General features: G+C 47.5%; 1 protein-coding gene across 1 annotated transcript; it reads right to left on the bottom strand.

Annotated features, from left to right (window-relative positions):
- Positions 1 to 1995: 1995 nt before the first annotated feature.
- Eloa (elongin A) lies at positions 1996 to 20369 on the bottom strand. Its single transcript, XM_051172104.1, has 11 exons — positions 20205 to 20369; positions 12793 to 12849; positions 10855 to 10961; positions 8190 to 9375; positions 7667 to 7781; positions 6985 to 7140; positions 6784 to 6881; positions 5452 to 5632; positions 4693 to 4804; positions 3668 to 3846; positions 1996 to 3199 (listed from the first exon to the last, which is right to left on the bottom strand). Exons 1-11 carry the CDS (start codon positions 20277 to 20279, stop codon positions 3138 to 3140), a joined length of 2328 nt encoding a protein of 775 aa, XP_051028061.1. The 5' UTR covers positions 20280 to 20369; the 3' UTR covers positions 1996 to 3137.
- Between the last annotated feature and the right edge of the window lie 4786 nt (positions 20370 to 25155).

Genomic DNA, 25155 nt, shown 5'->3' on the forward strand with positions numbered 1-25155 from the left:
TTCTGAGTCACAGTTCCTAACAGTACAATGGGGTTACTACCTGGGCCCCAGGCCTTCTGAGTATCACATCAGACAGCAGCGGCCCTCAACAACTGCTCTTTAAACACAAGTCCCCTTTTTGGTTGTTGTCTCTGAAACTTCCTTCTGGTCCTGCCTCCCCAAATCCTTTAAGGCTAGGGCCTGAGTGAATGTATATTGTTTGACATGGACAAAGCCATGTCAAGGACCCTAATGCATCAGATCATGGAAATGACAAAGTCTCCCCAGGTGAGGCTCAGAGGATGGCAGGCTTCCTTTGTGTGAATGTTGACGGTATACAGAAAATGTCCATCTTAGATCCATCTCCACCTCACTCCACACCCAGATGTTTGCTACCTCAAGACTGCTCCCTTGCTGAGCAACACGGCACAGGTTTGTAGTCCCAGCACTCGGGAGGCAGAGGCAGGCAGAGACGAGTTCGAAGCTGCCTGGTCTATAAAACAAGTCCAGGTTAGCCAAGGCTACATAGAGAAATCCTGTCTTGAAAAACAAAAAGGAAAACAAAACAAAAAAAGATTGTTCCTACTGAGCTAAAATATACTGACCTTCCAGGGTGCCTTAGCAGCTCCATCAGTGAGAACACAGCCCCCGAGGTTAAGGAAGCAGGCATCTTGTAACTGATAACTCTTCCCTTACACAATGAGGAAGAAAGGCTCAGCAGGCACTTTTTTTTTTTTTTTTTTTTTTGCTTTTTATTTAGATGTGGGATTTTTCCTTTTTGTATAACTTATCTAATTAAAATATTCATCTTGTAGTTACCACAAAAAAGTAACATAGAAAATTGTATTTACATTTTGGGACCAAAATACAAATGCAGAGCAGGACGGTGCTCACGCCTGCCCCTCCTGCCTCCACAACAGAGAAAGCAAGCCCCTGAGAACCCCTTGTAACACCGAGGATCGCAAAGGACTACTCCATCGTTTGTGATCTGTATGTAGTGTAGCACAGAAAGAAATTGCACAAGTTTTCACAAATGTGACCAAGAGTTGGACATCACCGTGTGTCTGCTTTGTGGCCACTGTGCACGTTGGTGAGGGGCTGTGGAGACAGTTGGCTTCCTGGGCCCCTCACTGTTCTCACCAATTATATCCCTGATGCAGACACTCTTGACGGGGTGGAGGATCTGGCTCTAAGCAAACTGGCTGCATCAGAAATCTTTTTTTGTGCCAAACCGGATGCTGACACTGGGATGGACAAATGTGTGTCCTTTTTTCCCCTAGGCCTACAAAATCCTAAGAAGGGGAATTAGATCATACACAACTGAATCTGCAACAGGAAAAATGGCAAAGGAAAGACTTGGAAACACAGCTAAGGCATAAATCTGAAGTGGTCAACCCCTGGAAGGGGCTGTTGTAGGTAGCAAGGGTCTGGCTCCTAGTGCAAACGTCCCCTTGACTTTAGGTAAGAGACCTGATGGTAGATTGAGAGGTCAGGCTAAGAGAGAGGCGGTATGGTGAAACAAGCAATCAAGAGAAACAATGCTTTCCTCAATCCCAGAATACAAATTAAAATCTCAGCAATACTTGTGTCCTGTGGCAACAGGTGCTGTGAGCAGTGCCCAGTAAGGTGGGCCCAGCTGTGGCTGCGCAGGCTGCCTGTGGGGCATTGGCATCTTCATTAGCCTGAGGTCTCCAGGTTGATTTTATTAAAAAGTTTAGATAGGAGGAATGGCCCAGTTTAGCGACTGTCTGTCCCCTCAAGTTCACAGCATCTTTCACTTGGCTCATAACCAAGTGAGTCCTCCCAGCTCCATGTTTTCTGACCACAAGGAAGGAGCTGGCACTGCCCTCCTAGGTCTGATCTTGTCCCCACATCAATTGGGAAGAGCAAGCCTTCCTCAAAAACTGGCTGACTGGGACCTGGCTTCCCATCCTGGGGTACAGCCCACTGCCCCCAACGGTGGCCCTTTCCTCCTAACTCTGGCTTCCCATCCTGGGGTACAGCCCACTGCCCCCCCCCCAATGGTGGCCCTTTCCTCCTAACTCTGCCCCACACTCAGAGTGGAGGGCTTCAGCAGCAAGTTCTCTGCCAGACCCAGCAAGCTAGTGTGCTCTTCCAGTCACATGATCTCTCCCTTCAAACAAAAGCAATTTCCAACAGGACACCACAATGTTTTTAAATCATTCACTCCTAGTAGTAATTCATAGGGAACAAGAGATTAAAGTGCTGGCTTTTCAAACCCCCAAAATCACATTCAGAGCTACAAAAGCTCTGCCATGCCTGTGTTTCCCCGTGGTGTGGGGAAAGGAAAAGTAAGGGGCAGGGTGTGTGTGTAAAATACTGAACCAGAAACTAGAAACTATAAAACTGCTGAGGTCCTTCACAGATTGATCTCTTAAGGTTCTGCCTTCTAGTGAGCCTTAAAACAGGGACGAGGAGTGTGACGTGAAGATACAGGAAGGACTCTAGACTTTGCAAACAGCTTTCCGTAACAAATACTACTGACAGATTAGGAAGAAAGGTGCCTGCCCAGGAACTCTGAGGGGCTCAGAGGGAGGCCCTCAAAACCGTGGCCATGCCAAGGCTCTCCTGGAGGACAGGCATTCTGGCACTCACTCACTCCTGGCCCCATATGTGGGTTCGAGTGACACATGGGCTCTGGGAGACCAGTGTCTATGCAGAAGAGCGGACCTAGAGAAGAATGGCTTTTGCTAGGCTCATCTGACGGTAATAAAGGACCTGGAAATAAAAGGCTAAGTATACAGTAGAGGACAAAAAGAAAAAGAGAAAGAAAAAAAAAAAAAGGAAAAACAAAACCAAAACCCTGGGGGTATTATAAATACATCTGGGGACAATATTGATTAATTAAAACTATCTCTTATAGTTTACAAAGATGCTAATTAGCAACAAAAGTATGACTGATCTTAAAGTCCTCAGTAAGACTGAGGTGCATACTGTCTTCAGAAATCTGAAGTGTGCTCCAGGCAGGGGTGCAGGGTCCAGGTGCACAGACAGGGAGACACCTGCAATTGTGCAGGAAACAGAGGCCAAAAGTTCCATAAGCAAAAAATATGGTTCTTCTGTAGACATCCTCTTCTCCTGTTTCTACTGTGCCTGTATTCCTGTTCCCCAGACTCCACCTCCAAGGCAAGCCCTGCTTATCGTCGGGAGAATCTGTTCTTGAATGCTTTAATTGTCTTGGCCATCATCGGGGCAATTTCTGTGAAGAAACAGGAGGCAGTTGTTTCAGATGGGTGACAGCACAGATGTACACCACAGTCGTTTATAGCAGAAAGCAGGCTGAGTTTGCTCCCCCTGGCTGTGTACCCTCCTGCCCCCGCCCCCACAATGGACTAACTAGCAGGAACTATCTGCTAAAGCTGCCAGAGAACCTAGCATGAGGCAGACCCTTGCAGACGCCGCAGGTGCAGAACCAGCATCCGACACCACAGCTTTTGAAGACTGGCTGCTGTGCGCACAGATGGTGTGCGCGGCAAATCAGAAGTCTTTGCTGACTCTCAACATACACATTCAAAGCAGTAAATAGTCCTCCCAGTCTCCCAGATAAGCTAAGCACAAAACACATGAGGAGGGCCAGCCTGCCCTTGGCTTGTGACCTATGCTCAGTTGACACCAGTGTGAGGCTCGCCAGCCACCCCCAGCCCTTGGTCCCACTAAAAGTGCTTACTTTTCACAGCTGGTTTCCTGGGGTCATAGGAAACGGAACTGCTGGCCACTGGAGCGGAGTGGGCACTGCTGGTACTGGGCCCATCGTAGGCTGGCTCCTCGGGGCTGGAATGGAAGCTGCTGCTGTTGTTGCTGGCAGGAACATGGCTGCTTCCTGTTGTATATGGTGCTGGCTTAATCCTGCAATACACAACAAAGCTGACCATTAGCTGGCAGCACACAATCTGAACAGAGCTGCTGCCGCGTGACCCTGCTGTGGCTCTGCGCATGGGCCTGGCACATTGGGCTCTGGAGAACACTCAGGGGCAGCTGTTAACCCTTAGTGAGAATGAACTTTGCCTGTTAAGATGTCAATCTTCAGGATTGCAGAAAAGAAACAAAAACATGAGCGGAGAGACAAATATGAGCGTTTCAAAATATATCTCCATTCAGCTCTCAAAAAAAAAAAAATGTCAGTCTATAATTTGAAAATGCTCATGTAGCCTAGAAAAATCTAGTCACCCTGGAAATTTGTTATTTTTGTATGTGTGTATACACAGATGTGGGTCCCAGGGCACATGTTCAAATGGAGGCCAGAAGTCAACTTGAGTGTGATTCCTCAGGAGCCACCTAGTTATGAGGGGCTCTCTCACAGAGGCCCAGAGCCCACTGCATTGACAGCGGGTCACCCACCTCCCCAGCACAAGGATCACAAGTGCACATCACCCCATCTGCCCGTTAAGGTACATGCTGAGGAGCAAACTAGGTCCTCAAGCACTCTATTGGCTGAACTGCATCTTCAACCTTAGAAACAGTGTTGGTGTTTAAGTGAGGAAGTGAAAGCAGAAAGGTACTCTCTTCAGCCAGGCCCTTTTCCACATAATTGACCTGGGTCCCTGACCAGGAAGCAGCCTCAGGGGCAGAGAGGGAAAGCGCAGGTCCAGGAAGCACTCAAGAGCACACAGTGCTTGCCTCTGCCCTAAAATAAGTCACTTCCTGGCCCCTGGCTCTGCTTCAGGGTAAACCACGAGGCAGCAGAGATCTTGCCTGACTCTCTCGGGGACAGCTGCTCCTCCTGTTCCAAACTTCTCCTGCCTCCGCCGGACATCACGAGGTGGTTTGGCCACAGAGTTGACAAACGCCATCTTTGCTTGTCGCCCTGAGGAGAAATACAAACATCAAGATTTACCTTCTTAAGAAGTTACTACAGCCAATTAATAGTCTAGAGTAGTGCGGGCATAGTGGCGCCCACCTTTACTCCCAACACTCAGGAGGGCAGAGGCAGGCGGATCGCTGTGAGTTGGAGGCCAGCCTGGTCTACAAAGTGAGTCCAGGACAGTCAAGGCTACACAGAGAAACCCTGTCTGGAAAAACAAACAAACAAACAAACAGTCTAGAGTAGTGGGTCTCAACCTTCCTGATGTGTCCACCCTTTAATGCAGTTCCTCATGGTGTGCTGACCCGGAACCATAAGATTATCTTTGCTGCTACTTCACAACTGTAATTTTGCTACTGTTCTGAACCATAATGTAAATATTTTTTGGTTTGTGTTTTCCAATAGTCCTAAGCCCTTAAAAGGGGGTCACAATCCATAGAACCACTGGTCTAAAGCTTTCAAAAGCAACAGACAAGGGCTCATCGGGGCCCATAAACCCACTCTCTGGGAATAGCCTGGGAAAAGAAAAACTACCCCTGTCTGTGTGTAAAGAGACAGAGGACAATGGCCTGATTCCACCAGACCACTGAGACTTGGCGGCTGACTACAGCACCCACCTGGCTGCCCCTGCCCAGCCCCCCTTCCTTTACCTTTTGGCTTGTTGGCGTGTGCAGACCGGATGTTGTTTGTTAGCAGGCGAAGCCGCTGCTCTCTGGCATCCTGAAGCCTCAGGTACATCTCCCTCCAGGACTCATACTCTTCTGGTCTTTCTTCCTTAAAGTCCCGGTGACAGTGAACTTTCCACAGCTGATCTGTGTCCTCAATTAATACCTGAAACCAGGACCAGGACATCACTTTTGTTTTGTTTTTTGATTTTTCAAGACAGGGTCTCTCTGTGTAGCCTTGACTGTCCTGGGCTCACTTTGTAGACCAGGCTGGCCTCAGGACATTACGTCTATACAAGCTCTCCTACGTATCTCCCTTCTACCTAGGCATGACCCACTGCCTATAGTATGGGGCAGGGGCCTACGTAGTACTATTACAGTACCACAATACTAGGAGGAAGGCAAATCACTAGGAAGAAAAAAAAAGATAGCTGACAGGGGTGGTTCACGCCTTTAATTCCAGTACTTGAGGGGCAGAGGCCAACTTCCTCTACAGAGCAGTTTCCAGGACAGCCAGGGTTACAGAGAGAACCCTTATCTCAACAAACAAACATGGCCAGGTGGTGGCAGTGTACTCCTTTAATACCAGCCATGGAAAGAGGGCTACTTCAGGAGGTCCTGCACAGTGTGATCAGATGAATGTATCTGCCTTAAAGGAGGGATTCTGGAAGGCTCCAAACATCTGGAATGTGCTGTCATTTTAATTAGATACCCAAGAGTCAGCACTAGACACATCTCCCTGGATCCCAGAAACTTTGTTGCCAAATCAGGGAGACCTTGAAAGTCCTTTTCCCTGTATTTAAATCCTAGCCTACTGCTTAAGATCCCAGGAGAAAGCTGGCAAGACAGTTCAGCTAGTAAAGGAACTTGCCACACAGCAAACCTGTTGACCTGAGTTTGGCCCTGGAACAAGAGAAGCAGCTCCACAAAGGCTGTCCACTGACCTCTGTGCACAGGGAACACCCACAATGCAACACACGCATGCCTCTATATGTGCACATATGAAAAAAAAAATTTAAAGCACCATAGTGGCGTACATGCCTTTATCCCAGCACTCGGGAGGCAGAGACAGGAGAATCTCTGGGTTTGAGGCCAGCCTGGTCTACAGAGTGAGTTCCAGGACAGCCAGATCCTGTCTCGAAAAACCAAAAACCAGCTAAAACAAAGAAGGAGCCCAGGAGCGGGCACAAAAAATATGCTTGTTTGCAGGCCCAGATGCAAAGCAAACATGCCCGGATCAGTGATCTAGCTTTCAGCACAGCAGATCCAGAGACAGCAGAGCCAGGAAGCTGCACTGTTCCCATGGAGGACACTCACGTGATTGCACTCCTCTATTCGGTAGAGCTGATCAGGGGTGCACCTCTCCAAGACAGGCTCAAGAACAGAATAGGGGACTCCTCCCACTTCAAAGATGGCTGCAGAGAAACCAGAGGTGAGAAGGTGAGTGCTGAATGGCAGCTAAGAGCCCCAGTGACGAAGTCCCCGCGTAGCAATGTGCTTGAGAGGTTGGGGACTCACAGTCAATATTGTTCTTAAGCACCCGAAGACACTGCTGCTGCAAGGTCATCATTTTGGGGAGATAGGCACACTTGGAACCTGAATACACCTGCATCTTAGAATTCATTCTGCGTCCTGTGAATCCCGCTTCTTCTTCTTCCTGGGATGAAGAGAATGCTGTAGGAAGAAAAACCAGCCAGTCACAACAGGTCACAAAAGGCAGCACATGGCTGCCCACCATGTTCTGTAACTCCAGTCCCAAGGGCTCCAACTTCCTCTTCTAGCTCCTTGGGCCACACATGGGGCACAGGCATATATGCAGGCAAAATTCACACAGGTAAGATAAGAAAGTATTAGCCAGGCACAGTGGTGCACGCCTATAATCCCAACACTCAGGGAGGTAGAGGCAGACAGATCTCTGTGAGGTCGAAAGATAGCCTGGCCTACAAAGCACATCCAGAAATAGCCAGGGCTACACAGAAAAACCCTGTTTTGAAAGCAACAAAATAAATATACACATTTCTATATATTTATGTAACCTTTAATCTTAGCACTTGGGAGGCAGAGACAGGTGAATCTGAGTTTAAAGTCAGCAAGGTCTACAAAGTGAGTTCCAGGCTAGCCAAGGCTACACAATGAGACCATATTTCAACAATAAAAATAAATAAATAAAAAAAAATAAGCGAAAAGATGTCCAAATTACCTTTTCTCTTTGGCTGGAAGGAGGAAATCAAATCGAGGGAAGGAAGTGGACGGTAGTTGCCGTGTATGGCAGGTAAGGGGATGTCTGGCAATGCTGGCAGCACATCAGGAAGGACCTGCAAGAGACAGAGTGCAGAACCCATCCTTAAACACAGCGTTCCTCCCTGCAGTTGAGTTAACCAAGCATACTTCACAAGCAGATAGATCCAGGCTAGATGGGCATAGAAGTCATGAATGACACCATCCAGGTAAAAAAATAAACACGGACAGGGCAAAAGCAATGCTTTGGGGAAATATTTTTGAGGTAAATCTAGGGTCTCATACACTCTCAGTGAGCACTGTGCTACTGAGCTACCTCTCTAGCCCAGAATAATTTTATCCTGGGTCTACCCATGCTAGCCACTAGTGAGGCTCAGAGAATATTACTAATATTCAAAACTCAACCGGTTGTACTACGCACGCCAAGCAGCAAGGCAGGTGGGCTGTGTGCGCTCAGCAAGCCGGACGCTGAGTGCAGAGCTTACCTTTCGAGGCTTGGTGGGTTCGGCTCCAGCGGGCTGCAACTTCTCTGATTTGTTTTCATTCACCTTGGGTAATTTCTGAACTGAGTTCAAGTTTTTACTAGTGCTTTTAGAATCCTTTTTTTTAAGTCCTTTTTCTCCAAGTGCAGTGCCTGTAGTTTTCACAACCTTCTTCTTTTTCTTCCGAGGCTGGTCATAGCTGAGGTATGACTCAAAGGACATGGTGGGCTGCTCAAACTCGTCATCCATGTCCGTCTCCTCTACTTTAGGGAGAGAGCCTGGTGACTTTCGATCTGAGTTAGTTCTTACTCTCCCTTCCTGAGCCTTCAGGTGGTTGGGAACTTTGTCTTTTGCTTTGGGCAACAGGTCTCCTGTCCCTCGCCCCGAGTCTAAGCCATCTACACTCTGCTTGTTTTTGTCAGGTTTGGCTTTCTCAGAGTCCTTGTGTTTGGGCTTTCTAACGTGGTTGTCTGAAGCAACCTCCAAGGCAGGGGGAAACTTCTTGACACTGTTGCCCTCTCTGTCTTTCTCTTTCTTGACAACACTAGAGGGCGGCTTCTCCTTGGCACTGTTCCCTGAGAGTAGCCTTCGGCTTTCCTCTTTGGAAGAGGTCTTGTGTGACTTCTCTCTGCCCAGGGCAGAGGTCTGCTCATCCCCTCTTGCACCCACAGGGCGTTTCTCCTTGTGGGGAGACTTGTGCTGCTTGTTTTGGCTGACAGTCCCTTTCCCTTGGTGCTCACCCAGGTGTCGTTCTTGACCAACCCCTAGTCTGTCCTGAAAGGTATTACTGTGAACTTTAGCCAGCTTCTGGTGTGAAACGATGGGCTCATGGTCCTCCTCGGGGGACCTGTAGTGGTCTGTGTACAGTTGATGAGGACTGGAAGGTGGAGGGGATTGAACATGGCCATAGTCAGAAGACTCAGGATCTGAAGAATATGGTGGTGACACTCGGTGACACCGCTTCCTTTCATCCCTCCTCTCGTGACTGTGAGACACTTTGTGAGGCCTTTCAGGCTCGGAGAGTTTTTTGTGTTTTTTCTGTCTGTGCTCAGGGCTGTAGGAGCGGCTGCCAGAGGCTTTCCAGCTTTCCTGGTAGTCCCCCTCCATTTCCTCCTCCCTCTGAAGAGCATCTCGGGGACGCTTGCGGGAACTGTTCTTCTCGAAATCCTGATCCTCGGCCTCATTATTTCTAAAATAAAAGCAAAAGCAGAAGGAGATCTGAGCAAAGACCTCTTCAGACAAAGTCCCAGACCCTGATCTCAGGCATGGAGGGTACAGCTGCAATCTCAACACTTGGAAGGTGGGTAAGGAGGACCAGAAGTTCAAGGCCACCCTCTGCTACAAAGCAAGTTCAATGTCAATAGGCTACAGGAGACCCCCCCTCACCACAGAACAAAACAAGCAACAACAGAGCCCAGGTCAAGAGTGGCGGCTCACACCTGTAATCCCGGTACCAAGGAGACTAAGGGAGGACTGTTGAGGGATCAGATGCTCAAGGCGCTACACTGCATGCTCAAAGCCAGATCGAGCCACAGAATGAGAGCCTGTCTGAAGAAGAGATTAAGGCCAACATGATGGCTCAATAGGTAAACACACTTGACACGCAAGCCTGAAGACCTGAGTCCAGTCTCATGGTGGCAAAAGAAAACTGAATCTCAAAATCTATCCTCTGACCTCTGAGCACCACCAGCCCCCCAAAATAATAAAGAAAGAGAGAACAATCAGAAAGGCAATTCAGTGGTGAAATATGTGCTTACTATTTGACAAACTGTGGGCTCAACCCTCAGCATCAAGCCAAACAAAACAAAAAACACCCAACAAAATGTTACCCCAGCACCAGGTGGCCCATTTCATTAATTCCAGCATTCACAGGCAGATGGAAGGAGAGAAGAAGGAAGGGAGAGGGAAAGAGAGGGAAAGAGAGGGAAAGAGATGGAGAAGGAGAGGGAGAGGGAGGGAGGGAAGGAGGGAGGGAGGGAGAGAGAGAGAGAGAGAGAGAGAGAGAGAGAGAGAGAGAGAGAGAAACAGAGACAGAGACCCTGTCTCAAAAAAAAAAAAAACCAGCATGCCTGTGCACATTTGGAGGTCAGAAGACAGCCTTTGGGAGCCAGATCTCTCCTTTCACCACATAGGTTCCAAGAATCGAGGTTTTCAAGCTTGGCAGCAGGTGCCTTCACCGGGCTATCTCCCTGGTCCCCTAAGAAAATATTATTTTCGAGACAGAGTTTCTCTCTGTAGCCTTGGCTGTCCTGGACTCACTTTGTAGACCAGGCTGGCCTTGAACTCTCAGAAATCTGCTTGCTTCTGCCTCCTGAGGGCAGGGATTAAAGGTGTGCACCACTGCACCCAGCGCTTGAAATTTTTTTTTTTTTTTTTTTTTTTTTTTTTTTTTTTTTTTTTTTTTGGTTTTTTTCGAGACAGGGTTTCTCTGTGTAGCCTTGGCCATCCTGGACTCACTTTGTAGACCAGGCTGGCCTCGAACTCACAGCGATCCGCCTGCCTCTGCCTCCCGAGTGCTGGGATTAAAGGCGTGCGCCACCACGCCCGGCTTGAAATTTTTATTCTTAATACTTTATCATATATTCTAATTATAGTTTAGTTTTATAATTGAAGCAACATAGTTATTTGACATAAGAAGCAGAACAAGCAAAGAAGAAACTGTTCTTACCTCTCTACTGGAACCAGCTTCTTCCACTGGGCCACCAGGTCTCTGGCAAAGTTTCCCACTTGCTCATGTTTCCGAAAGCTGTTTACTGTTTTCCCTACCCCAGTCTCCTACAAAGTTAAGAAAGGAATTAATTGAGGATCCTGAGACTAGGCAGAGTTTTCTGCAGAAACAAGGCTCCTGTTTGAAGAAAGCAACGAACACCTTCTCTACTCAGACAGCTGAGTATTATACTGAGTTATTTTGTTGCCTATGCCCAAGATATCTGACACAAAATCACAAAACTCACTGGATTAGATATGGGTATCATCAAACCACCTCAGAACCGTAACAATGTAACAAGGTGGGGTGGGGTTAGGCCCTGGGCTGAAGATCCTGACTCTCTCTGAGTCAGTGTTCATCCTAACCCTTGAGGAAGGAATCAGCCCAAAGCCATAGAAGCTAGCTGGGTTTGATTCCACCACCACCCCACCACCCCCCACCACCTCCCACCACCCCCCACTACCCCCCACCCCCCACCACCACCGAGACAGGGTTTCTCTTTGTCACCCTCACTGTCTTGGACAGTGACCAGGCTGTCCTGAAACTCACATCAATCCACCTGCCTCTGCCTCCCAAATTTTGGGATTAAAGGTGTTCAGGTACCACGCCTGGCTGATTTTCTTTTTGTTTTTAAGGACAGGGTTCACTATGTACACCAGGCTGGACTTGAACTCAGAGACTCACCTGCAAAGGCACACACAATCATGCCGACTAGAAGTTGGATTAAAATCTAGGAATAGCAGATGCCAAAGCCAATATTCTTTTCATGTACTAAAAATTTTAAAGTTGGCCTCAGAGGCCAATTAGAGTTAACAGGCAGTTGTGCGTTGCTTAGTGTGAGTGCTAAAAACTGAACAGTAAGCACTCTTTAAGCATTCACCTATCTCTTACGTACCTCATGGATTTAAAATTTGAACTGAGTTTAATCCTATCACTTGGAAGGCAGAGGCAGGTGGATCTCTGTGAGTTTGAGGCCAGCCTAGTCTACAAAGGGAGTCCAGGACAGCCAAGGCTACACTGAGAAACCTTGTCTCAAAAGAATACCTAAAAACCAAAAAATAAAATAAAAGTTGAACTGAGGGCTAAAGTGATGGCTTTGCACTTAAGAAGAATTACTGCCCTTGCAGAGGACCAAAATTCAATTCCCAGCACCCACAACACGAAGTTCCCAATGGCCTTAACTCCAGTTCCAGGGAATGTGAGGTCCTATGCCCTTTTGGGCATTTGAGAACTCATAAGTCACATAGGCACACACACATATACATAAAAGAATAAATCTTTAAATTTTGAACTAAAGTTTACATAACAGGGATTGGCATGTAATTCAGCTAAGGGCACTTGAATATCTTTGCTCCACAGCATGCCGGCGCACCTTGGCACATGACATAAATTCACAGTCTTACATAGTGATTTCTAGAACATTCTTTTTAAGAATTACCACCACCTAATTCCAGAACATAAAAAGAAGCCCTGTTCCTTCCAATTTCCCCAGGCACTAGAACCACCACACATCTCTACTTCCTGTCTACAGCTTTCCCTATTCTGGACATTGCATATAAACAGAACCCTACAGTATGCAGTGTTTTGTGTCTGGCTTCTTTGGCTTATAAAGCCTATCCTCTAGGTCTCCCTCTACCCTCTGTCTAGTGGGAAACATTTGCAATACAGTCACATAATATTTACAGTTTAAAAAGTTCGGGGCTAGGGAGATAGGAGATAGCTTAGAGGTTAAGAGTACTGGCTGTTCTTCCAAAGGTCCTGAATTCAATTCCCAGGAACCACATGGAGGCTCACAACCATCTATAATGAGATCTGGTGCCCTCTTCTGGCATGCAGTCACACATAGGGGTAGAATACTGTATAAATAATAAATAAATCTTTAAAAAAAAAAATCCTTACCACAAGAATGTCTACTGTGATAGGCAAGATGGAAAGTTTCTTCAAATATTTCAATAGCTGCAGAGAGAATGAGACAAATATTAATGTCTATAATCACAACCAGCTTCTCTGGAGCAGGTGAGACTATCTGATGATCAAGTGTTTGCTTGGTGCTATGCTTTTCATGCTAATGACTGTGAGCGCACTTATTTATTTAATTATTGGTTTTTCAAGGCAGGGTTTCTCTGTGCAGCCCTGGCTGTCCTGGAGCTCTCTCTGTAGACCAGGCTGGTCAGGTGAGGAGCAGTGATCAGCCTAGTCTAAATAGGGACCACCTCGTCTCAAAAACAATCACAGCCACACGTGGTGGTGGCAGGCCTTTAATCCCAGCACTCAAGAGGTAAAGGTAACTCTCTGTGAGTTTGAGGCTAGCCAGGTCTATAAAGAGAGGCCAGATTAGCACTACACACAGAGAGAAACCCTATCTCAAAAAACAAAAAACAAAACAAACAAAAACAAAAACAAAAAAACCACCACCACCACCAATCACAGCCCACCTCCTTTGATGCTCGGTCTAACACTGGCCTGGAGCTCACCAATTAGGCTAAGTTTACTGGCTCATGAATCCTAGGGCTGCCTCTGCATCTCCAACTCTGGAATTACAAGAGTTCAATGTCATGTCCAGCATTTTTACATGGGTACAGGGGATTGAACCCAGGCCCTAATGCTTCTGAAGTATGTTACCAAATGAGCTCTATCTTCCAAACCCTCTTTTGTTGTTTTTAGGCTTTTTGGGGGGGGGCGTTCAAGACAGAGTTTTCTCTGTGTAATAGCTCTGGCTGTCCTGAACTCACTTTGTAGACCAGGCTGGCCTCAAACTCACAGGCATCCGTTTAACTCTGCCTCCTAAGTGCTGGGAATAAAGGCAAAAAATTTTTTGTTTTTGTTTTTTGAGACAGGGCTTCTCTGTGTAGTCTTGGCTGTCCTAGAGATCACTTTGTAGATCAGGCTGCCCTCAAACTCATAGCAATCTGCCTGCCTCTGCCTCCTAAGTGCTGGGATTAAAGGTGTGCACTACCACGCCTGGGTTTTTTTTTTTTTTTTCTTCTCCCAATACTAGAGATTGAACCTATTTGGTGACCCATGCTGACAAGTGCTCTATCACCAAGCTTCTTTTTACTTTTAGAGACTGTCTCACTCACTTTCTCAGGCTTGGCCACTGGAACAGCAGGCCTACTGGACTGTGCCACTACCCTGGCTAGATTCTGTGGTTTCAACTGCTTTTCTTCTCCAAAAGGAAAGAAGAGACAGAGAAGTGAATTAAAACTCACTAAGTTGGGCTGGAGAAATGGCTCAGTGGTTGAGAGCATTGGCTACTCTTCCAGAGGATCTGGGTTTGATTCCCAACACTCACATGGTGGCCCAAATCATCCATTACTCTAGTTCCTGGGGATCCAATGTTCTCTTCTAGCCGCCCAGGGCACCAGGCATGCATGAAGTACATAGACACTCATGCAAGCAAAACAACCATATACAAGCTAAATAAATAAAATTTTAAAACCCTCACTAAACTGGCCTGGTATGGTGACTCATGCCTATAATCCCAGCTCTTAGGAAACTGAGACAGGAGGATCACTCGAGTTCAAAGGTTATCCGCATTTCAGAGAGAGAGAGAGAGAGAGAGAGAGAGAGAGCGCGCGAGAGAGAGAGTGCACCCCTGCCCCCTCCCCACAAAAACAAAACAAAAAAGAAAGCCACCAACAACTATCACTTTTCAGAGGACTGTGAAAGTTTAGGGAAATTCTCGACAGAGCTGACACAAGGAAAAGCAGAACAAGGACTCCATAGGAAGAGAATACCTACAAGCTTCCTCAAGGGCTACAGTGCTTAACAAGTGTTTTAAACACAAGTGGGAAGTCAAGACCAATCTGAGATGCTGGAGTCAGAGCTTTGGTGTTAATAATGATCAAACACGTCTGGGTAGATCAGAAAAATCTGGGTTCGCCCATTTCCTTTCTAAAGTCTCTAAAACTAGGTCAAAACAGGTAGAACACAGCTCAAGATGGAGTCTCAGACAGGTCATCTCAGTTTCTTGCCTGATCTTGTGCAAGTCAGTAACCTCTCTGAACCTTCCTACTTCATCTGCACATCAAAACTAGATTCTCCATTTGCTGCACAAGCTGTGAGGACTCACTGAGACAAACCACCTATAGTGCTCACTCACGGTGTCTGCAACACTATGAAAATTACACATGTTCCTTCATAATCATTTCATTCATCAGTCAACAGCTCTTTCCATGTCCTATCCCTGAACTGACCAGAAACTGCTCAGTCAATCCCTACTTAATTTCTTTCTTTTTTTTTTTTGGTTTTGGTTTTGGTTTTGGTTTTGGTTTTTCGAGACAGGGTTTCTCTGTGTAGTCTTGGCTGTTCTGGACTTGTTTTGTAGAGCAGGCTGGCCTCGATCTCACAGCAATACACCTGCCTCTGCCTCCCAAGTGCTGGGATTAAAAGCATACACCACCACGCCCGGCTCTTACTTAATTTCTAACAGAAGCCAGGATCGGCTAAGCCTTTTTCTAAGAATGGATATGTGCATAAACACTTTCCATACAGGGAGTGCAGTGAAGCACAGCAGTGTACAACAAGCAACTGAGCCAGCTATGGTAGTATACCCATTTAATCCAGCACTCAGAGTCTTGTGCCGGCCTGGGCTACATATTAAGTACCAGGCCATGGTACATGGCAAATCCTCACTCAAAAAACCAAAACATGGGACTTGAGAAATGGGTCAGTGGTTAAGAGCACATGTTCCTTGTCCAGAGAATCCAAGTTCAGTCCCCAGCACCATCTGGCACTTCACAGCCACCTGCTACTCCAGCTTCCGAGCACCTAATGCCCTCCGCTGGCTTCTGAGGGTGCCCACTAACATGCACACAGACATGTGCATTAGCAAGTGTAGTTTTTAAAAAGCCAAAACAGAGATCAAGAGATGGTCCAGTGGCTAAGAGCACTGGCTACTCTTGCAGAAGACCTGAGCTCAGTTTCCAGAACCCATCTGGTAGCTCACAATTGTCTGTCTCCAGTTCTACAGGACCCAATGCCCTCTCCTGGCCTTCATGGCCATCAGGCATGCATTTGGTGCACATACATATAAGCAGGTAAAACGCACACACATAAAAAACAAAAATAAACATACATTTATTTATTTATTTATTTATTTATTTATTTATGGTTTTTTGAGGTAGGGTTTCTCTGTGTAACAGCTCTGGCTGTCCTGCACTCACTCTATAGACCAGGCTGGCCTCAAACTCACAGCAATGCACCTGCCTCTGCCTCCCAAGTGCTGGGATTAAAGGCGTGCACCACCATGCCCAGCTAAATATTTTTTAATAGCTATAAGAAAATAAAATAGATAACTGGCTGCCTTTACATTTAAATATTAGACATCAAGACTTGTTCTCTCTTCATTGTAGCTTAGGCTATAAGTGGTATGTTACATTACTACAAGGTGGAGCAACAGGTATGTTTTTCTGGTCATTCTACTTCCATAATTACTTAACATGGTCTCTAGGCAGAGCAATTGGATCACAGGTGACAATCTTGTTTGACTGGGAATTAGAGGCCCAGTGGTGTATCTAGGGAATATGAAAATTAATGGAGTAAAAATTGTACTTAAACTCCACTTCCTCTATTATCCAACTCAGGAAATACTCTGTCACATAGGCTAGAAGCGAAAAGGCTAATGCCAATAACATTTTCTGAAAGGGAAATCTGGAATTATTGGAAAGAGTTAAAATGAGTAGTTCAGCTCGGCAGTGGTGGCTCACACCTTTACTCCCAGCACTTGGGAGGCAGAGGCAGGCAAATCTTTTTTTTTCCTCCAAGATAGGGTTTCTCTGTGTAGCCTTGGCTGTTCTGGACTTACTTTGTAGACCAGGCTGGCCTCAGAACTCACATCGATCCACCTGCCTCTGCCTCCCGAGTGCTGGGATTACAGGGGCAGGGGAATCAAGGGTAGCCTGGTCTACAGAGTGAGTTCCAGGACAGCCAACCTACACAGAGAAATCCTATTTGGGGGGGGGGGGGGAAGGTGGTTCTCCCCTAATGTGGAACCCCTAGAAGGGGAGATTTATATACCATCTACTATGTAAACTGTGTGCCTGGTATGGTAAGTCTCATTTGACCCTGTCTAGTGGGTATTATCATCCTATTTTACTGATATTGAACCTGGGTCCAATGAAGTTCCATAGCTTGCCTAAAAAGCCATAAAGACCTAACATAATTATCACTGTCCTTAAAAGGAAAGGAACATAGGCCTAGCTCATCTGCCCGGCACTTAGCAGAAAAGAAGACAGCAGGTACTTTCCCTCAGCACCATGCTACTTGCTTGACAGCTTACAATCCACGTGGCAAAGGAGGTCACAAGGACACAGAGTTACAGGATCTCTACACAGCCGACCTAGAAGGATGGAGTCAGAAGTCACCAAGGATGTGTTTATCCCAAGCTTAACACTAACTGGAAAAGTGACAGCTGCCTGTCGCTTACCTTTGGGCTGGCGTGCAAAATAAAATCTTGAGATTTCCAAGCTTATTTGGCCCAATATCAGAGAAAAATACTTCACCATCCCCAGTTTTCAGCAAATTCCAAGAAAGAATGAAGCAATAACAAGGAGTGAACACTATGGGCATCCTCAAGTAGATGGGCTCTTGTGTTATCAACCCAAAGCAGCATCTACAGAGCCAGCAAAAACTCACAGCAGGTGATTGAGAAATAAAGAATTTGCACAGTAGCATGCTTAAGACTCTCTGGCTCTCCTACCACTGCTTCTACCCTGAGAGCCAAATACACTCCCAACAGCGACCTCCTAGTTCTCCATCTCCATCAACCCACACGCGTCTGATTTCCACACTCAAACTAATAAGGGAATGTTCACTTTATCAGTCACAAAAATCATTTCCAACCCAATGGGAACAAAAGCTAAGTCATCCCCCAGTACCATCTCTAACAAGTGAGCCTAGAACTTGGACAGATGTAGAGTGGACACATGGTTAATTTACACTTAAAATACCAAAATCCAGCAGGGCGTGGTGGTGCACGCCTTTAATCCCAGCACTCTGGAGGCAGAGGCAGGCAGATTTCTGAGTTCTAGGCCAGCCTGCTCTACAAAGGAAGCCTTGGACAGCCAGTGCTGTTACACACAGAAACCCTTCCTCAAAAACCTAAAAAAACAAAACAAACAAAATCAATAGCAGGAATCTCAAAAACCCAGGTGTGGAATCAGGCTTTTGACTAATAATGGTCTGGAAGCAGGATTTGGTTGCACATTCAATACTGCTCTATAATCATCTTGCCATTTCAGGAACCTGTGAGAGCTTGCCGTGTTAAACGGAGGCTGGAAAGCCAGTGTGCCGGCTTGCAATTTTCCCTCTGCAGTCAGCTTGTTTCTGAATGTCAGCGCTGTGAAGCTCTTTGCAACGGGGTCGATTGACAGTCTCCTCACCGTCACCCTGCTCCCTTCACAACACAACCAGTTCTCCCTCCCTAGTGAGCAGCACAGGTAGCTGCTACTGAACTACACCTCCAGCCCCAAGGTAATTAATTTTCTATCTTTTTCTTTTCTTTCTTTCCCCCCCACCACCACCCAAGACATGGTTTCTCTGTGTTCCTTGGCTGTCCTGGACTCACTTTGTAAACCAGGATGGCCTTGAACTCAGGAAGATCGGTCTGCCTCTGCCTCCAGAGTGCTGGGATTAAAAGTGGTCTTAATTCCTTTAAGCTCGCCTTTAAGCACCCCACTTTCTAAGCACCACACTTTCTATCTTTTTTATCTAGGAAAAGAAAAGCCAAATACAGCTTTCAGTGGTAGAGTGCTTGCCTACTAGTGTTTGCATATGAGTCTCTGGGTTCAAATGCCAGTACCATAAGAACCAAACAACAATAAAAATACTAAATACTCTTTGAAAAAATTAGGAGTTAAAAAAAGAAGAAGAAGAAGAAGAAGAAGAAGAAGAAGCCGCCGCCTCCTTAAAACTTTCCTAACAACATTTCATGCACAACTAGACAGGCCATTTCAAAATTTAAATTCTAATGCGAGAAAAAAAAAACAACTCTATAGATGTTATCTTTAGGGTCAGTCACAAAGCAGGAAGACAAACTGGTACTTGTAAATAATGACCATTTATTAGGTACCACAAAGAGTCATTGTAAAAAGAAACTTGTAAATATGTCTATGAAGGGTTCCAAAGCCTCCATAGAAAGTTTAAAAAAAAAAAAAGACAATTAAAATATCTAAGTTCTCATGGATTTATAACACAACTTCTGAAGAAGTGTATCTCTGAGCTGAAGGAAGGGATTTAAAAAGTGGACTGGCGGTGAGAGGCAGTGTTCAACCTTCAAACTGAAAAAACCGCCTCTGTGACCCTTAGAACAAGAAGAGTGAATGGTGTCCTTAACTGGAAATGCTCGCCCCCGCCCCCAGAGCTGAGGACCGAAACCATGGCCTTGCGCTTTGCTAGCCAAGCGCTCCACCACTGAGCTAAATCCCCAACCCCTAACTGGAAATTCTTAAAGATGGCGATTAACACTTGGGTCCAGCTGGCATTTCGGGAAGAAACTAGAGAAGAGACAGGCTGAGCAAAGAACTCCCCCCAAGTCCAGAGCTGGTACTGGAAGGGAACCTAGACTGCCTCCCTCCACTACTTCCTCTTCCACTCAGCTCGCCCAAGACTTCACCTTTCAGGAACCACGCACCGGCCCAGGCTAGAATGCTGACAAGCAATATTCACACCCGTCGGTGTTTTCAGCCAGAGACTTCAATGAAAACGATTCACACTCCCATCGTACCCTCTCTCCCAGCCCACTGAGAAGCCGAGTCACCGGGAGGCCAGGAAGGGGAAACAAATATATTTAAAGGTAACAGTTTCTAATCGAAGCAACAAAATAGCTAAGTGCAACTAAACATGGTTCCTCACCGCCGTCGGGTCCCACCTTTCAGTAAGTCAGACCATGTAACACGCTCACGCCGTCGCCCAGGACCCGAGTTCCAGGAGCGGAGCTCGAAAACCCAAAGCTTTCCCCGTTTTCTCAGTTAAAGGGCAGGGGAAGTAGCGGGAGGTCCTCGAGCTGGTGAGCGGCGTTGGTACCGGACCCCAACCAGGCGGACAGAAGTCACTCGGCTGGGACGGGGAGAAACAGCTGGTGTGACTGCCCCGGGGGAAAGCAAAGAGGCCAGGCCGTCCGCGCCCCCCTAGGGTCCTCAGTACCCAGCCGTGACGCGCTCGCCAGCTGCGAACTCCTTGCTGCCCCGCGCCGCTCCGTGGGGCCTGACTCCGGGTCCGAGGAGGACCGGACCACAACCCGCCCCGCGACCGTTACGGGGCCCGCGCCGCGCCCAACGCCCGCCCGCGCAGCCCTCCCGCCCGCCGCTCACCTTCTTGGGGTCCGGGTTCGCGGCCAGGCGCGCCTGCAGCTTCTCCACAACTTGGAGCGCCGACTCCGCCGCCATCGCTGTCACTGGCGCGGCCTCCTCGCCGGAACTGGGCTCGCGTCGCGTCCTCGGGCCGCAACTCCGCCCTCCGTGCGGCCCCGGCGGAGACGGAAGCGCAAATGGTCCCTTCCGGGGCCTCCGCTGGGGGGCGTGTGGGATCGGTCTCAGGGCCCGCCCCCGCGCCAGACCACGCCCACAACAGCTCCGTGATCCGCCTTGCACCAGCAGCAGGCCACGCCCCCTGACACGCCTCGCCCAAAGCCACGAAGCCAGCCACGCCCCCAAGGCACTGTACCTACGTAAAGGCTCTGAAATCTGGGAGCAAAACTCGGCCTTCTTCTCCCACGCACCGTCTTCCCGGTCTCGCCACGGGCCACACCCTCATTTACCCTGACGGTGGCGTCAGTGCTTGGCTCCAGGGTCCGATAGCGGACCCAAAGACCATCCTGGGACCCTTAGACTGGAAGGAGAGAACTGACTCCTGTAAATTAGCTCACTTCCTCGTGCAAGCTGTGACACATACCCACACAATAAAGAAATCGTGTAATTTAAATTTTCTTCAAGTAACTTAACGGTATTGTAATTTTGGTAGCACAATCCAGCCTGTTTGGTGTCAAGGCAATTTGAAACGCTGGAAATAAAAATAACACATTGTCAACCATGTTGTTCTCAACAGCAGAGAGCAGCCCTCCTATTTATTTATTTATTTATTTATTTTTGGTTTTTCGAGACAAGGTTTCTCTGTGATAGCTTTGGCTGTCCTAGACTCACTTTGTAGACCAGGCTGGCCTCGAACTCACAGCGATCCGCCTGCCTCTGCCTCCCAAGTGCTGGGATTAAAGGCGTGCACCACCACGTCCAGCCGCAGCCCCCTTTTTTTAGACTGTTCAAGTGACATTCTTTTCAGCAGGGTTTCTCTGTATAACTGCCTTTCTTATTATTGTTATTAATATATTTATTTATTCACTTTACATTCTGGTTGTAGTCCCCCGTCCCTCCTCTCAGTCCCACCCTCCCTCTCTCTTCCCCATCCCCCTCCCCTATTCCTCAGAAAAAGGAACCCCCATTCCAATACACACACACACACCGCTCACCAAGTCACACCAGGACTGAGCCTGTCCTCTTCCTCTGTGGCATGGTAAGGCAGTTCTATTTGAGGGGGAGTGATCAAAAAGCTGGCAACAGAGTTCAAGTCAGGGACACGCCCCTCTCCCCTTCCTAGAGTACCCACATGAAGCCTGAGCTGCCCATTGGCTACATCTATGCAAGGGGCCTAGGTCCAGTCCATGCACGGTCCTTGGTTGGAGCTTCAGTCTCAGCAAGCCCCTCTGGACCCTGGCTAGTTGGCTCTGTTGGTCTTCTGTGGAGCTCCTGTCACCTCCAGGTCCTTTTCTCCTTCCCCCACTTTTCCACAAGACTCCCTAAGCATTGCCCAACGTCTGGCTATGAATCTCAGCATCTGTTTCCAACTGCTGCTGGGTGGAGCCTCTCAGAGGACGGCTCTGCTAGGCTCCTGTCTGCAAGCTTAGTAGAGTCTCGTTAACAGTGTCAGGGGTTGGCTGTCTCTCTCCCGTGGGGTGGGTCTTGGGTTGAGCCAGATATTGGTTGGACGTTCCCTCAATCTCTGTTCCAGCTGCTCTTTCTTTATTCCTGTGCATCTTGTAGGCAGGGTAAATTTGGGGTCAAGGATTTTGTGGGTGGGTTGCTGTTCCCCTCCCACTGCTAGGAGTCTTGTCTACTTAGAGGGTGTCTTCTTCTGTCTCCGTGGCCCCTGCTAATAGGCATCTCTGCTGGAGTCCCCTCATATTCTCTCCGAAGCCTACCCTGAATTAGGTCTCCAGTTTCTCACAGAGATGCCCACACACACACATACACACAGACACAGTGTTTCTCTTTTCTCTACAGGCCTTCTGTTCTCCTGTCACCCATCTTCCCAGGTCTAATCACCACCTTCGTATCTCTCTGGGCTCCCTCTCCTAACTGTGCCTTCTCTTCAACCGATACTCTGGCCTTAAACTCACAGAAACGCATCTGCCTCTGCCTCCATGGGTGCTGGGATTAAAGGCACTAGCCACCAAGTTCAGGTGTCTGAGCTGACAACTTCCATCATTGTTTCAAAGTTGGAAGTACACTTAGGGATGGCACCTTACTAAGGGTCAGGTTCATAGGCTCTTTGCTCTCCTCAATACACTAAGGTCAAGTTGAGATGGCTAACTCCAGTGAGTGGCATGTGGGACTCAAAATCTATACCTTTGTTTTGGTTTTTTGATGTTTGCTCCCTTTTTTTGTTTTCTTTTGGTTTGGTTTGGTTTGGTTTTTCGAGACAGAGTCTCTCTGTGTAGCCTTGGCTGTCCTGGACTTGCTTTGTAGACCGGGCTATAGACAGTGATCCGCCTGCCTCTGCTTCCTGAGTGCTGGGATTAAAGGCATGCACCACCATGCCCTGCAAGAAACGCTGTCTTAAAAACAAAACAAAAACTATGAAAATAGAAAAAAACATGGGAAGGCAGGGGCTTCAGCTCATTGATAAAATGTCTGTTTAGCTTGTAGCAGGCTCTGGCTTGGGTCCCCTGCTTCCAGCACACAAAGAATAACAAAACTAGCCAGGCGTGGTGGCGCACGCCTTTAATCCCAGCACTCGGGAGGCAGAGGCAGGCGGATAGCTGTGAGTTCGAAGCCAGCCTGGTCTACAAAGTGAGTCTAGGATGGCCAAGGCTACACAGAGAAACCCTGTCTCGAAAAACCAAAAAAAAAAAAAGAATAACAAAACTCAGCCGGGCATGGTGGTGCCCGCCTCTATAATCCCAGCACTCAGGAGGCAGAGGCCAGCCTGGACTACAGAGGGAGTTCCAGGACAGCCAGGACTACACAAAGAACCCTTGCCTTGAAAACAACAACAACAAGGGCTGGAGAGATAGCTCAGAGGTTAAGAGCACCGACTGCTCCTCCAAAGGTCCTGAGTTCAATTTCCAGGAACCACATGGTGGCTCACAAGCATCTATAATGTGATCTAATGTCCTCTTCTGGCCTGCAGGTGTACATGCACACAGAGCACCATATTCATAATAATAAATAAATCTTTAAAAAAAAAAAAAGAAAACAACAGCAACATGGCTGGAGAGATGGCTCAGAGATTAAGAGCACTGTCTGCTCTTCCAGAGGGCCTGAGTTCAATTCCCAGCAACCACATGGTGGTTCACAACTGTCTCTAATGTGACCTGAAGCTCTCTTCTGAGGTGTACATGCAGATAGAACAATCATCTACATAAAATATATACATAAATCTTTAAAAAAAAAAAAAAAAAGAACACTGACTACACCAGTGCGGTGTAGTGGCCTTTAATCCCAACACTCGGGAGGGAGGCAGAGCCAGGCGGATTGATGAGAGTTCGAGGCCAGCCTGGTCTACAAAGTGAGTCCAGAACAGCCAAGGCTACACAGAGAGACCCTGTCTCAAAAAAAAAAAAAATAAGCACTGCCTACTCTTCCAGAGGTCCTGAGTTCGATTCCCAGCAGCCGCATGGTGGCTCACAACCATCTATAATGTGGTCTGGTACCGTCTTCTGTCACACAGGCATTCAGGCAGAGCACTGTATACATAATAAATAAATAAATCTTAAAACAAAAAAGAAAACAACAAGAAAATTAAACCAAAGGTACACAAAGTGGCTTGGCTCTTTTTTTTTTTTTTTTTAAACTATGTAGTCTTGGCTATCCGAAATTTACCACGAAGTATACACTGGCCTCTTCTTTTCAGAAATCCTCCTGCCTCTGCCCCCTGGAATTACATGGAGTGCTGGACTTTGATCTTAAGCTACCTTGCCTCTTGTTGCCTGAGAAGCCATTTGGGAAAAAGCAATTCACCCATTCATCCATCCACTCATCCATCCATCCATCCATCTATCCATCCATCTATCCATCCATCCATCCATCCATCCACTCATCCATCCATCCATTCATCCATCCACTCATCCACTCATCCATCCATCCACTCATCCATCCATCCATTCATCCATCCACTCATCCACTCATCCATCCATCCACTCATCCATTCATCCATCCATCCACTCACTCATCCATCCATCCATCCATCCATCCACTCATCCATCCATCCATCCATCCATCCACTCATCCATCCATCCATCCATCCACTCATCCATCCATCCATCCACTCATCCATCCATCCATCCATCCATCCATCCATCCATCCACTCATCCATCCACCCATCCATCCATCCATCCACTCATCCATCCATCCATCCATCCATCCATCCATCCATCCACTCATCCATCCATCCATCCACTCATCCATCCATCCATCCATCCATCCACTCATCCATCCATCCATCCATCCATCCATCCATCCATCCACTCATCCATCCATCCATCCACTCATCCATCCATCCATCCATCCATCCATCCACCCATCCATCCATCCATCCATCCATCCATCCACCCATCCATCCATCCATCCATCCATCCATCCACTCATCCATCCATCCATCCACTCATCCATCCATCCATCCATCCACTCACTCATCCATCCATCCATCCACTCACTCATCATCCATTTCTGCGATGCCTCCCCGCCATCCCTAGGACTGAACAGGTTCAAGCTGTTACCCTTCTCTCCTCTGGTGATCCAGGAGCTGTGTGAGGGCCGGGACTGTGGCTTAGCGCTAGAGTGTTTCCCAAGAACTCGATGGGCAACGGGGGGAAAAAAATCACTAACTCGTGAGTGACTGGGTGAGTGAATGTGAACAAAGAAGGGAGCCTGCCTCTGCCTGGAGGTCAAGAGCGGAACCACTGGGAGTCGATCTTGAAGGAAAGAACTGTCCCAGAACTGTGAGTGTCAGGTTGCTCCAGGAGTGACAGCAGCAGGTACAGGAGGACA

This window comes from Acomys russatus, chromosome 29 (assembly GCF_903995435.1).
Source record: "Acomys russatus chromosome 29, mAcoRus1.1, whole genome shotgun sequence".
Classification (NCBI taxonomy): domain Eukaryota; kingdom Metazoa; phylum Chordata; class Mammalia; order Rodentia; family Muridae; genus Acomys; species Acomys russatus.